General features: G+C 42.1%; 1 protein-coding gene across 1 annotated transcript in view; it reads right to left on the bottom strand.

Moving 5' to 3' along the window:
* si:dkey-225n22.4 (collagen alpha-1(XXI) chain) overlaps positions 1-11,887 on the bottom strand; it is a 122,419-nt gene extending 110,532 nt beyond the window's left edge. The window contains exons 1-4 of the mRNA XM_060920849.1: positions 11,854-11,887; positions 11,046-11,606; positions 5,874-6,039; positions 2,721-2,946 (exon numbers count right to left, since the gene is read on the bottom strand). Coding sequence (XP_060776832.1) covers positions 2,721-2,946; positions 5,874-6,039; positions 11,046-11,606; positions 11,854-11,887 — 987 coding nt within the window. The remainder of the gene's footprint in view (positions 1-2,720; positions 2,947-5,873; positions 6,040-11,045; positions 11,607-11,853) is intronic.
* Between the last annotated feature and the right edge of the window lie 2,527 nt (positions 11,888-14,414).

Genomic DNA, 14,414 nt, shown 5'->3' with positions numbered 1-14,414 from the left:
ACCGCCTGGAAACGCCTGGAAACGGGAATCCGCCAGCGTCCACGTATTCAATCCAGATCGTGTCTGGTCCGGTGCTGTGTAAACATTCAAAATACGCGGATACGCTGTGCTGAGCTCTAGCTGGCGTCTCATTGGACAACGTCACTGTGACATCCACCTTCCTGATTCGCTGGCGTTGGTCATGTGACGCGACTGCTGAAAAACGGCGCGGACTTCCGCCTTGTATCACCTTTCATTAAAGAGTATAAAAGTATGAAAATACTGCAAATACTGATGCAAATACTGCCCATTGTGTAGTTATGATTGTCTTTAGGCTTGCCATCCTTCCACTTGCAAGTAGTACGTGATATGCGCTGGGATCTCACACACAGCGGCTCAGTCCCGAATCATGGCTTGTGCACTTCACTCGCGCGCTGTGTGAGCTGCGCAGGGCCGGAGTGCGCACCCTCCAGAGGGCACTCGCTGTTCAGGGCGGAGTGATTTGGAGCGCAGGATGCCTGCGGAGCCGAGAGTATCCGCGTATTGGCGTTGCTGTGTGCATGGCTAACGGTTTTAGTGTAAACGCGAATCGCTTTAAGAACGTTAATCTGATGATCCGCTGATTCGACGTAATGTAAACGTAGCCTTTTTCAATCGGTTCAACCAGCCCACGTCCCCCCCCCTCACTGCAGCCATCTCTCCTTCTTCCCTCAACACACCTCCCCCCAGTCATCACAGCAGCCCCCTCCTCCCCCTCCTCAACACAGACTCCTCCATGCATTACTGCAGACCAGGTCAGAGGTCAACTGAGGAAGCGTCACCCCAGGAAAGCAGCAGGCCCAAGGTGTGTCCCCAACTACTTCAGACCTATGCTGCTGAACTGGGTGAACCATACCAACACATCTTCAACCTTAGCCTGCAGCTAGGGAGAGTGCCCACCCTCTGGAAGACATTGGGTATTGTTCCAGTTCCCAAAAAGAATTGGCCCAGCGAGTTGAACGATTTCCGACCGGTGGCACTCACTTCACATCTGATGAAGACGTTGGAGTGGCTCTTCCTCAGCCTCCTCAGACCCCAGGTACAACATGCCCAGGACTGTCTGCAGTTTGCGTACTGGGCAGGTGTCTGTGTGGAAGACGCCATCCTCTACCTGCTACACCGACCCCACTCGCATCTGGATAAGGGAAATGGCACAGTAAGGATCCTCTTCTTGGGCTTCTCGAGTGCCTTCAACACCATCCAGCCCCTATTGCTTCAGGACAAACTGAACAGGATGCGAGTGGACCCCTGCCTGGTCACCTGGATCTTCAGCTACCTCACTGACAGGCCGTAGTACGTCAGGCTGAAGGACATCACATCTGACACTAATTAGCAGTACCAGAGCACCCCAGGGCATGGTGCTGGCCCCTCTTCTCTTCACCCTGTACACCGCGGACTTCTGCTACAACTCGGAGCTGTGTCACATTCAGAAGTTTGCCAATGACACAGCCATCGTTGGGTGTATCAGTGACAACAGAGAGCAGGAGTATAGGAGCCTGGTGAGGGACTTTGCTGTGTGGTGCAACAGGAACCATCTGCAGCTCAACACCTCGAAGACCAAGGAGCTGGTCATTGACTTTGGGAGGTCCAGACCAAGGTCACGACCAGTTCCGATCGAGGGAGTCGAGGTGGAGGCTGTGGATTCCTACAAGTACCTCAGGCTGTGGCTAGACAGCAAGCTGGACTGGACTTGCAACACCAATCACTTATACAGGAAGGGACAGAACAGGCTATACTTCCTTAGGAGGCTGCAGTCCTTTAACATCTGCAGGAAACTCCTGTGGTCAATCTGTGGTCCCCAGTGACCTGTTTTACACCGTGGTGTGCTGGGGGGGGGCAGCACATCCAAGAAGGACACATCCAGGCTGGACAAACTGATCAGGCGGGCCGGCTCTGTGGTCAGCATGAAGCTGGACTCTCTGGTGATGGTGGCAGAGAATAGGTCTATGGACAAACTATTGAACATCATGGACGATGCCAGTCACCCTCTGCACACAGTCATCAGCAACCAGAGGAGCCTGTTCAGTGACAGAATGCTCCTTCCCAAGTGCAGGACGAACAGACTCAAAAACTCCTGTGTCCCTCATGCCATCAGACTGTACAACTCCTCTCTGGGGGGGAGGAGGGGTAATAGGAGGACAGAGGACAGGAAGGAGCAGTAGCCTAGCCTAACAATAAGCAATACCGGACAATGTGCAATATAAAGTGCAATATCTCTCCTACCGCCCCCCCTCCTCTTTTCCCATCTTATTCTTTTTATATATTTGTATATGTAAATACTTATTTAATTTTAATTTATCTAGAAGTTTTCTCTGTTTCTTTTCTCTGGAATCTTAATTTCCCTGAGGGAACCCACCCAAAGGGATCAATAAAGTTTTATCTAAATCTAATCTAATCAGAATCAAGTATCCAATAGCATTGTGGAATAAAAATAAGTTAATTAATCTTAAAAAAATGTACAAAACAATAGGAAATGTAGTTTGCTTCATTAATGTGGACCATACTGGATATGTCATGTGACCTAAGAGTCCAAAAGGCTAGTTATTTTCTGATTTATCACTCATTTTATAAATCTGATCATTCACCTGAGCTTAAACAGGTTGGTGAATTTCTGCAGCTTGATCCAGACATATCAAATAAGTCACTGCAATAGTTGTATGCAGCATGTACACTGAAGGGAGTGATAGCAGTGCTTTACAAACCTGAAGGCCTTGTGCATTAAAAGTGACCACTTGTACCCCACTTGCCAAGTTTGTGGTGGTAAAGGTGACAGAATCCTCTTGTCCATGTAGCGTCACAGCCACTTGGACTTCTTGATCTTTAGAAAGTACCCTCCACAGGTCAAACTTCTCTCTGCTTGTAGTGCCTTTCAGCTGCAGAGTGGCCACAAACACATAGGACGGAGGAAGACCCTCTGGAAATATCTCTCTGGTAAACAATATAAAAATGTACATTATAAAGAGAACATAAATAAAGATAGCTTTACTATATGTGGATAAAAATTATATGTTTTTATCTACAAGAGATTGTGTGTGTGTGTGTATATATATATATATATATATATATATATATATATATATATATATATATTTATTTATTTATTTTTTATATAAAGAATGTGTGTGTACACTACCAGTCAAAAGGTTGGGGCACCTATTCATAGACAGGTTTTGTTCATTTTTACTATTTTACAATAATGAAGATATGAATCAAAGCTTCATATTTAAATTTCTTAAGAGGAGGTAGCATGGTGGTGCAGTGTATAGCATTTCTGTCGCGCGTGCACACACACGACTAACGTCCATGGTTTGATATTGCACTTGGGTTAATGTCTGTGCGGAGTTTCTGTGCATGTTCTCCCCATATCCACATAGGCTTCCTTTGGGTTCTAAAGGTTCCTCTCACTGTCCAAAAATATACGGTAAGCAGATTGGCTACACTAAATCACCCCTAGATTTGAATGAGTGTGTGAATAGTACCCTGCAGTGGACTGGTATCACATCTAGGGTAATTCTCTTATTTTGTGCCTACAGTGAATGGGAGAAGCGGTTTCTGAAGATGTTCTGTTTTTCTAAATAAACTTTACACACTTGGCATCTTCTCACCCAATCTCATAAGGGACCCACCCAGGATACATTTACCAAAATGGCCAAGTACTTCTTGGCTTTGCTACCAAGTCTGAAATGAAAACTGATTATTTGGGGAAACAATATTTTAAAGCAAAACTACTATTAAAATGACATTTTGATTCAAAAGCAAATCAGTATACAGTGCCTTGCAAAAGTATTCATCCCCCTTGGTTTTTGTCCTGTTTTGTTGCATTACAAGCTGGAATTAAAATGGATTTTTTTTTTTTTTTTTGGGGGGGGGGGGGGGGGAACACCATTTGATTTACACAACTTGCCTACCACTTTAAAGGTGCACATTTTTTTTATTGTGACACAAACAACAATTAAGATGAAAAAAACAGAAATCTGGCGTGTGCATAAGTATCCCCCCCCAAAGACTATATTTTGTAGAGCCACCTTTTGCTGCAATTACAGCTGCAAGTCTCTTGGGGTATGTCTCTATTAGCTTAACACATCTAACCACTGGGATTTTTACCTATTCCTCAAGGCAAAACTGCTCCAACTCCTTCAAGTTAGATGGGTTACATTGGTGTACAACAATCTTCAAGTTCTGCCAAAGATTCTCAATTGGATTAAGGTCTGGGCTTTGATTAGGCCATTCGAAGACATTTAAATGGTTCCCTTTAAACCACTCCAGTGTAGCTTTAAAATTATGTTTAGGGTCATTGTCCTGCTAGACCATGAACCTTCATCCCAGTCTCAAACCTCTGGCCGACTCTTACAGGTTTTCCTCCAGAATTGCCCTGTATTTAGTGCCATCCATCTTTCCTTCAGCCCTGACCAGCTTTCCTGTCCCTACAGATGAAAATTATCCCCACAGGATGATGCTGCCACCACCATACTTCATTGTAGGGATGGTGTTCTCAGGGTGTTGGGTTTGCGCCACACATAGCATTTCCTATGATGGCCAAAAAGTTCAATTTTTGTCTCATTTGACCAGAGAATCTTCCATGTGTTTGGGGAGTCTGCCACATGCTGTTGGGCAAACTCCAAACATGTTTTCTTAAGCAATGACTTTTTTCTGGCCACTCTTCCATAAAGTCCCACTCTGTGGAGTGTATGGCTTAAAGTGGTCCCATGGACAGATACTCCCATCTCCACTGTGGATCTTTGCAGCTCCCTCAGCGTTATCGTTGGTGTCTTTTTTGCATCTCTGATTAATGCCCTTCTTGCCCGGTCTGTGAGTTTTGGTGGGCAGCCTTCTCTTGTCAGGTTTGCAGTGGTGCCATATTCTTTCCATTTTGTTATAATGGATTTAATGGTGCTCCCTGGGATATTCAAAGTTTGGGATATTTTTTATGGCCCAACCCTGATCTATACTTCTCCACAACTTTGTCTCTGACCTGTTTGGAGTGTTCCTTGGTTTTCATGTTGCTTGCTTAGTAGTGTTGCAGAGTCAGGGTCCTTCCAGAACAGGTTGATTTATACAGACATCATGTGACAGATCATGTGACACTGATTGCACACAGGTGGATCTTAATCAACTAATTATGTGACTTATGAAGTGAATTGGTTGGACCAGCTCTTATTTAGGGGTTTCATACGAAAGGGGGTGAATACTTGCGCACACTCCAGATTTCTGTTTTTTCATCTTATTGTTTGTGTCACAATAAAAAAAACAATGTGCACCTTTAAAGTGGTAGGCATGTTATGTAAATCAAATGGTGCTAACCCCTCAAAAAGCCATTTTAATTCCAGCTTGTAATGCAGCAAAACAGGACAAACACTAAGGGGAATGAATACTTTTGTAAGGCACTGTATGGGCACCTATGTCTTTTAAATTTCTCCCATAGGCCTTTATCATAATGTCTTTCAGACAATGGAACGTAGATACTAAATGTGTTTTTGTTTTTTGATTGGTAGTGTACATATATAAGTAATATGCTTTGCAATTCATATGTGAGAAAAACATGCATAATAAAAATATATTGCATATTATACAGTATATTGCACAACATAGTGTTGCAGTGTAATTATAATGTATTGAAAGTCCATATGCTGATTATTAGTCACAAGATTTAGAATCCAGTTATGTACTTTATTGCTCTTCTCCAAGTTTATTCGGCCATCTGACAATGTTGCATGAACAGCTTGATAAGAAGTGAGAACTAATTCACCTGATTTGACTTCTGTGTAAGTCATCGCCCTCCCAAGTGAGTAAGTATTGACAGAGGAGACCAATCAGGTAAGACATGGCACAATTACAATAGAACTACACCATCTTACCTTGTCTCTTCAGTAATGTCCACCCCTTTGTCCAGGAAATAGGCTGTCTCTGACAGCAAAGAGCCTTGTAGCTTCTTGGCTTTCTGATGGATTTTCATCCCAAGTATCAGCTCAAAGCCCTTCTCATCCCGAGAGGCCACAGGGATACGTGTGGGACAAACAGATTCTGCAGAAGACCATCAGAGAAGCATGTTTTATACTGTAATCCTCCTTATGGCAGCCTTCCTCTGTATGCCTCCTTAATACCAGGTGATCAAGCTATTATCTCTTAAAGTTCGGAAATATTGACTACTTGAATCTGATAGATTCGAAGGTGGAAAGTTTTTTGGGTTGTCCCCCCAAAAAAATATATATATATATAAAAAATACAGTGGGGCAAAAAAGTATTTAGTCAGTCACCAATTGTGCAAGTTCTCCCACTTAAAAAGATGAGCGAGGGCCTGTAATTTTCATCATAGGTATACCTCAACTATGAGAGACAGAATGAGAAAAGAAAATCCACAAAATCTCACTGTCTGATTTTTAAAGAATTTATTTGCAAATTATGGTGGAAAATAAGTATTTGGTCAATAACAAAAGTTCATCTCAATACTTTGTTATATACCCTTTGTTGGCAATGACAGAGGTCAAATGTTTTCTGTAAGTCTTCATAAGGTTTTCACACACTGTTGCTGGTATTTTGGCCCATTCCTCCATGCAGATCTCCTCTACAGCAGTGATGTTTTGGGGCTGTCGCTGGGCAACACGGACTTTCAACTCCCTCCAAAGATTTTCTATGAGTTTGAGATCTGGAGACTGGCTAGGCCACTCCAGGACCTTGAAATGCCTCTTACGAAGCCACTCCTTCATTGCCTGGGTGGTGTGTTTGGGATCACTGTCATACTGAAAAACCCAGCCACGTTTCATCTTCAATGCCCTTGCTGATGGAAGGAGGTTTTCACTCAAAATCTCACGATACATGGTTCCATTCATTCTTTCCTTTACATGGATTAGTCGTCCTGGTCCCTTTGCAGAAAAACAGCCCCAAAGCATGATGTTTCCACCCCCATGCTTCACAGTAGGTATGATGTTCTTTGGATGCAACTCAGCATTCTTTCTCCTCCAAACATGACAAGTTGAGTTTTTACCCAAAAGTTATATTTTGGTTTCATCTGACCATATGACATTCTCCCAATCCTCTTCTGGATCATCCAAATGCTCTCTAGAAAACTTCAGACAGGCCTGGACATGTACTGGCTTAAGCAGGGGGACACGTCTGGCACTGCAGGATTTGAGTCCCTGGCGGCATAGTGTGTTACTGATGGTAGCCTTTGTTACTTTGGTCCCAGCTCTCTGCAGGCCATTCACTAGGTCCCCCCGTGTGGTTCTGGGATTTTTGCTCACCGTTCTTGTGATCATTTTGACCTCACAGGGTGAGATCTTGCATGGAGCCCCAGATCGAGGGAGATTATCAGTGGTCTTGTATGTCTTCCATTTTCTAATAATTGCTCCCACAGTTGATTTCTTCACACCAAGCTGCTTACCTATTGTAGATTCAGTCTTCCCAGCCTGGTGCAGGTCTACAATTTTGTTTCTGGTGTCCTTTGACAGCTCTTTAGTCTTGGCCATAGTGGAGTTTGGAGTGTGACTGTTTGAGGTTGTGGACAGGTGTCTTTTACACTGATAACGAGTTCAAACAGGTGCCATTAATACAGGTAACGAGTGGAGGACAGAGGAGCCTCTTAAAGAAGTTGTTACAGGTCTGTGAGAACCAGAAATCTTGCTTGTTTGTAGGTGACCAAATACTTATTTTACCGAGGGATTTACCAATTAATTCATTAAAAATCCTACAATGTGATTTCCTGGATTCTTTTCCCCCATTCTGTCTCTCATAGTTGAAGTGTACCTATGATGAAAATTACAGGCCTCTCTCATCTTTTTGAGTGGGAGAACTTGCACAATTGGTGGCTGACTAAATACTTTTTTGCCCCACTATATTAAGTGGGAGAACTTGCACAATTGGTGGCTGACTAAATACTTTTTTGCCCCACTATATATATATCTCAAGCAAGCATAGCTTGGACAATAGTTTAGCTACAACTTAACAACTTATACTGTATAAGGTAAGGAGATATTTTATTTTGTAAAGATATGTTTATTCAGCGGGCGGCACGGTGGTGTAGTGGTTAGCGCTGTCACCTCACAGCAAGAAGGTCCGGGTTCGAGCCCCGTGGCCGGCGAGGGCCTTTCTGTGCAGAGTTTGCATGTTCTCCCCGTGTCCGTGTGGGTTTCCTCCGGTTTCCCCCACAGTCCAAAGACGTGCAGGTTAGGTTAACTGGTGAGTCTAAATTGACCGTAGGTGTGAATGTGAGTGTGAATGGTTGTCTGTGTCTATGTGTCAGCCCTGTGATGACCTGGCGACTTGTCCAGGGTGTACCCCGCCTTTCGCCCGTAGTCAGCTGGGATAGGCTCCAGCTTGCCTGCGACCCTGTAGAACAGGATAAAGCAGCTAGAGATAATGAGATGAGATGTTTATTCAGCATTTATGGAAGGAGTAGCAGTCAGAGGTAAAGCTGTTCTTTTAGATTTTTAGACACAGGAAGGTCTTCAGAATGGAGGCTTTACAGTTTCTCTGTAACATGACAAGCTGCTTTTTTGTCTTATTAAATTTAACAGAGAAACAATGAGGCTGGGGAAGGAACAACTGTTTATAACTATTACAACATAAATGATAACAGGAACCAATTTTTTGTTTGTAGCACTACATTAACCATAACTATAATATGTCATTATTTAATAAAATAAAGTGTTAATACTGGCAAATTGCTGTGGTATAAGAGCAACATTCACAAAGAGAGTTAAAAGATTCCTTCGATATGGCACATCGAGTAGGTCTCTTATACCGGTATACAGTGCCTTGAAAAAGTATTCATACCCCTTGAACTTTTTCACATTTTTCCACCTTACAACCACGAACTTAAAAGTTTTTTATTGAGATTTTATGTGATAGACCAACACAGAGTAGCACATACCGTAATTGTGAAGTGAAACAAAAATGATAAATGGTCTTCAAAATTTTAAACAAATAAAAATCTGAAAAATGTGATGTGCATTAGTATTCAGCCCCCCTGCGTCAATACTTTGTAGAGCCACCTTTTGCTGCAATTACAGCTGCAAGTCTTTTGTGGTATGTCTTTACCAGCTTTGCACATCTAGACACTGAAATTTTTGCCCATTCTTCTTTGCAAAATAGTTCAAGCTCAGCCAGATTGGATGGAGAGTGTCTGTGAACAGCAATTTTCAAGTCTTGCCACAGATGCTCAATGGGATTTAGGTCTGGACTTTGACTGGGCCATTCTAACACATGAATATTCTTTGATCTAAACCATTCCATTGTAGCTCTGGCTGTATGTTTAGGGTCATTGTCTTGCTGGAAGGTGAATCTCCTTCCCAGTCTCAAGTCTTTTGCAGCCTCCAACAGGTTTTCTTTCAGTATTGCCCTGTATTTAGCTCCATCCATCTTCCCATCAACTCTGACCAGCTTCCCTGTCCCTGCTGAAGAAAAGCATCCCCATAGCATGATCCTGCCACCACCATGTTTCACAGTGGGGATGGTGTGTGCAGGGTGATGAGCAGTGTTAGTTTTCTGCCACACATAGCGCTTTGCATTTAGGCCAAAAAGTTAAACTTTGGTCTCATCTGACCAAAGCACCTTCTTCCAACATGTTTGCTGTGTCCCCTACATGGCTTCTGGCAAACTGCAAATGGGACTTCTTATGCCTGTCTTTCAACAATGGCTTTCTTCTTGCCACTCTTCCAAAAAGGCCAGATTTGTGGAGTGTACAACTTATAGTTGTCCTGTGCACAGATTCTCCCACCTGAGCTGTGGATTTCTGCAGCTCCTCCAGAGTGATCATGGGCCTCTCGGCTGCTTCTCTGACCAGTGCTCTCCTTGCTCGCTCTGTCAGTTTAGGTGGACGGCCATGTCTTGGTAGGTTTGCAGTTGTGCCATACTTTTTCCATTTTTGAATGATAGATTGAACAGTGCTTTTTGAGATGTTCAGAGCTTGGGATATTTTTTTATAACCTAACCCTGCTTTAAACTTCTCCAGAACTTTATCCCTGACCTGTCTGGTGAGTTCTTTGGTCTTCATGATGCTGTTTGTTCTTCAGTGTTCTCTAACAAACCACTGAGGCCTTCACAGAACAAGTGTATTTATGCTGAGGAGTAAATTACACACAGTAGGACTCTAACTAATTAGATGACTTCTGAAGGCAATTGATTGCACTGGATTGTATTTAGAGGTATCAGAGTACAGGGGGCTGAATATTAATGCACACCACATTTTTCAGATTTTTATTTGTTTAAAATTTTGAAGACCATTTATCATTTTCGTTTCACTTCACAATTATGTGCTACTCCGTGTTGGTCTATCACATAAAATCTCAATAAAAAACTTTTAAGTTTGTGGTTGTAAGGTGGAAAAATGTGAAAAAGTTCAAGGCGTATGAATACTTTTTCAAGGCACTGTATATACATCCTAGAGCAAACTTGGAATTATACAATTCCTAGCAAACAGAAAAGAGCTATAGTTTGTTAATCACTGGGACCCCTTAAAGGTTGTGTGTAGAACTTGATTTCTATTCCAGAGAGGGTTTCAAATATAACCCCTATAGGAAGCTAAGAACCCTTAAGAAATCCAATTTTCTAAGCATGTGCTTGAAGGCATCAAGACACCATAAAGATATAGTTGGTGCTTTTGAAGGAAATATGTTGAAAGTAGTGATTTTTTCTTTCCAAAACTCAAAATACAAATGTAGTCCATCCTTTCAGTGTTCCCTCCAAAGTCATGCCGTATAAACACATGCATGTATGCTGCCTTGGTGAGAATGTCTGAATGCTTGGAAGAATGTTAGCTTTCTGAATTGAACAGCAACAGGCAAGTAAAGAGGCATTTATGGTGTGACTAGTTAGCTTTTATGGTCATTGGGTTTTATTTTTTTTCTCCTGTTCAACAGAAACTGAGTGGATACACAGAAATTACTGGCAGATGCTGAATTTTTAAGAGAACTTCAAGTATTAATACATGTTTTCTGAATGCATTTAAAGTAAAAGATCTTAATGCACCCTCACACTTTCTATGAAAGCCTCATATAACATTTTGCCAGCTTCCTATCATTACTAGGCCTCACCTTCACAAAGTTTCTGCTCCATGGAGTCTCGGATGCGATCGATGGTGGTGTAGTCCTGTGTATACAGCACGTAGAAGCTGGACGGCATGTTAGCGATTGCAACCAGCTCCGAGGTGGTGATCTCTGACCCCACTCCCACTGCAAATACAGTGATTCCCTGTGCTCGAGCCTCTACACTAGCATCCACCACATCATCCTGAGATTTCCCATCAGTCACAACTACGGCAATGCGATTCCTACTGGTGTCGCTGCGCTGTGAGAAAGCAAACACGTGATCAACTGCAAACTTGATGGCACGCCCTGTCTTTGTGTTGCCTCCCATGTAACGGATAGCCTGGATAGCTTCAATGAGCTCTTTGGCACTTTGATGAGCACCAAGTGGGATCTCTAGCCGAGGAGTGTCACTGTACTGCACTACAGCCACCTGGGAGTAATGGGTGCCTACATCAAAGCCGCTGGTGATGTTGATAAGCCAGCGCTTGGCAGTATCAAAGTCCCTGTAGCCCACACTCCAGGAACCATCAATGATGTACACAAGATCATTTGCAGCTGTACTGCAACCTACACAACATCAGATTTGAGGATATGAGTTTTCTGAACATATTTAGAAGGGCAGTGGATAACTGATAGTGAGTTTTTCAGAGCTTTTAAAATCCCTAATGAACATGTATCTATAACTAAATGGAGGGGTCTATAAACACATGATAAAAGACTTAGGACTATCTATATATTCAAAATGTACATTAGAAACATTTAATTTACAGATACACATTATCCTATTAATACTGGAAATAGAGTTGATGCATACCTGCTCGAATGTCCTCCTTTTCTGTTGAATGCATGTAAGTAAAGAGCATCAGCATGAACAGCAATCTTAATATTAACATTTTTAAAAGTGCCTTCCACCACTTTCTGCTTTCACTTTCCTGCAAAAACAACATTTATGGAAAACATTCAAATACTGACACTCCGACAAACACTTCAATGCAAACTATGTTTAAATGACCCTGTAGCAGTGCATCCAGTGAAGGACTAAGATTTGCCATTGGACTGCACACAGCCCACAGAACACCAGACACCTCCAAGTATACAACATGTAAATCTGTAAATGCACCTTTTGAGAACAAACTATTAGATGCATACAGTGGTGCTTGAAAGTTTGTGAACCATTTAGAATTTTCTATATTTCTGCATACAGTAAATATGACCTAAAACAACATCAGATTTTCACACAAGTCCTAAAAGTAGATAAAGAGAACCCAGTTAAACAAATGAGACAAAAATATTATACATGGTCATTTATTTATTGAGGAAAATGATCCAATATTACATATCTGTGAGTGGCAAAAGTATGTGAACCTCTAGGATTAGCAGTTAATTTGAAGGTGAAATTAGAGTCAGGTGTTTTCAATCAATGGGATGACAATCAGATGTGAGTGGGCACCCTGTTTTATTTAAAGAACAGGGATCTATCAAAGTCTGATCTTCACAACACATGTTTGTGGAAGTGTATCATGGTACGAACAAAGGAGATTTCTGAGGACCTCAGAAAAAGTGTTGTCGATGCTCATCAGGCTGGAAAAGGTTACAAAACCATCTCTAAAGAGTTTGGACTTCACCAATCCACAGTCAGACAGACTGTGTACAAACGGAGGAAATTCAAGACCATTGTTACCCTTGTTACCCTCCCCAGGAGTGGTCGACCAACAAAGATCACTCCAAGAGCAAGACGTGTAATAGTCAGCGAGGTCACAAAGGACCCCAGGGTAACTTCTAAGCAACTGAAGGCCTCTCTCACATTGGCTAATGTTAATGTTCATGAGTCCATCATCAGGAGAACACTGAACAACAATGGTATGCATGGCAGGGTTGTAAGGAGAAAGCCACTGCTCTCCAAAAAGAACATTGCTGCTTGTCTGCAGTTTGCTAAAGATCATGTGGACAAGCCAGAAGGCTATTGGAAAAATGTTTTGTGGACGGATGAGACCAAAATAGAACTTTTTGGTTTAAATGAGAAGTGTTATGTTTGGAGAAAGGAAAACACTGCATTCCAGCATAAGAACCTTATCCCATCTGTGAAATATGTAGGTGGTAGTATCATGGTTTGGGCCTGTTTTGCTGCATCTGGGCCAGGACGGCTTGCCATCACTGATGGAACACTGAATTCTGAATTATACCAGAGAATTCTAAAGGAAAATGTCAGGACATTTGTCCATAAACTGAATCTTAAGAGAAGGTGGGTCATGCAGTAAGACAACCCTAAGCACACAAGTCATTCTACCAAAGAATGGTTAAAGAAGAATAAAGTTAATGTTTTGGAATGGCCAATTCAAAGTCCTGACCTTAATCCAATCGAAATGTTGTGGAAAGACCTGAAGCGAGCAGTTCATGTGAGGAAACCCACCAACATCTCAGAGTTGAAGCTGTTCTGTACGGAGGAATGGACTAAAATTCCTCCAAGCCGGTGTGCAGGACTGATCAACAGTTAGCGGAAACGTTTAGTTGCAGTTATTGTTGCATAAGGGGGTCACATCAGATACTGAAAGCAAAGGTTCGCATACTTTTGCCACTCACAGATATGTAATATTGGATCATTTTCCTCAACAAATAATTGACCAAGTATAATATTTTTGTTTCATTTGTTTAACTGGATTCTCTTTATCTACTTTTAGGACTTGTGTGAAAATCTGATGTTTTAGGTCATATTTATGCAGAAATATAGAAAATTCTAAAGGGTTCACAAACTTTCAAACACCACTGCATTTGCTTATTTAAATCCAAATGGAAACTTTTTTTTTGGCCAGGCAGTGCATTTTAACAGTTGTCACACTTTGTGTAGAATTAAACTGTAGCATGAATGCTTATCAGAGTTGGCTTGTTGTTAGGGACATTATAGAGGTCTTCTCAGGTCACATTCTTAAGACCTTCATTGCTGTTTTACTTTGTTCTACACTATGTTCTGGAGGAATGATGGATATGTGAGAGAATGCATTGCTTCAAACCAGTTTTCTGTGCTCAACTGTAATTCATCTCAAATGGCCCTCATAAAGTGCTTGTGTAAATAAAGCATGTTACTTGTCTGTGGATGGGTTTGTAACTGTAAACCTAGAAAAGCAGTGGGTTAATGACATGCCAAAATTTTGGTCAACCAACTATTTACTGCTACACTCTTGGAAAAAATAGTGACAAACCAATGAACCTAGATTTGACTTCAGATGTATGAGAAGGGTAGGGTTCTCCAGAAAATCTGAAGTAGTCAGCTCAAAAAAAGTAGTAGGCGGTTGTGGAATTTGCGGAAGCAAGGCCGCCATGGCACGTCAAAGGCACACTAATGCTAGGGTGGTCTGGGGGCATGCCCCCCAGAAAATT

This window comes from Neoarius graeffei, chromosome 5 (assembly GCF_027579695.1).
Source record: "Neoarius graeffei isolate fNeoGra1 chromosome 5, fNeoGra1.pri, whole genome shotgun sequence".
NCBI lineage: Eukaryota > Metazoa > Chordata > Actinopteri > Siluriformes > Ariidae > Neoarius > Neoarius graeffei.
Note: the sequence above shows the minus strand (reverse complement) of the source record. Positions and strands in the feature narration are given on the sequence as shown.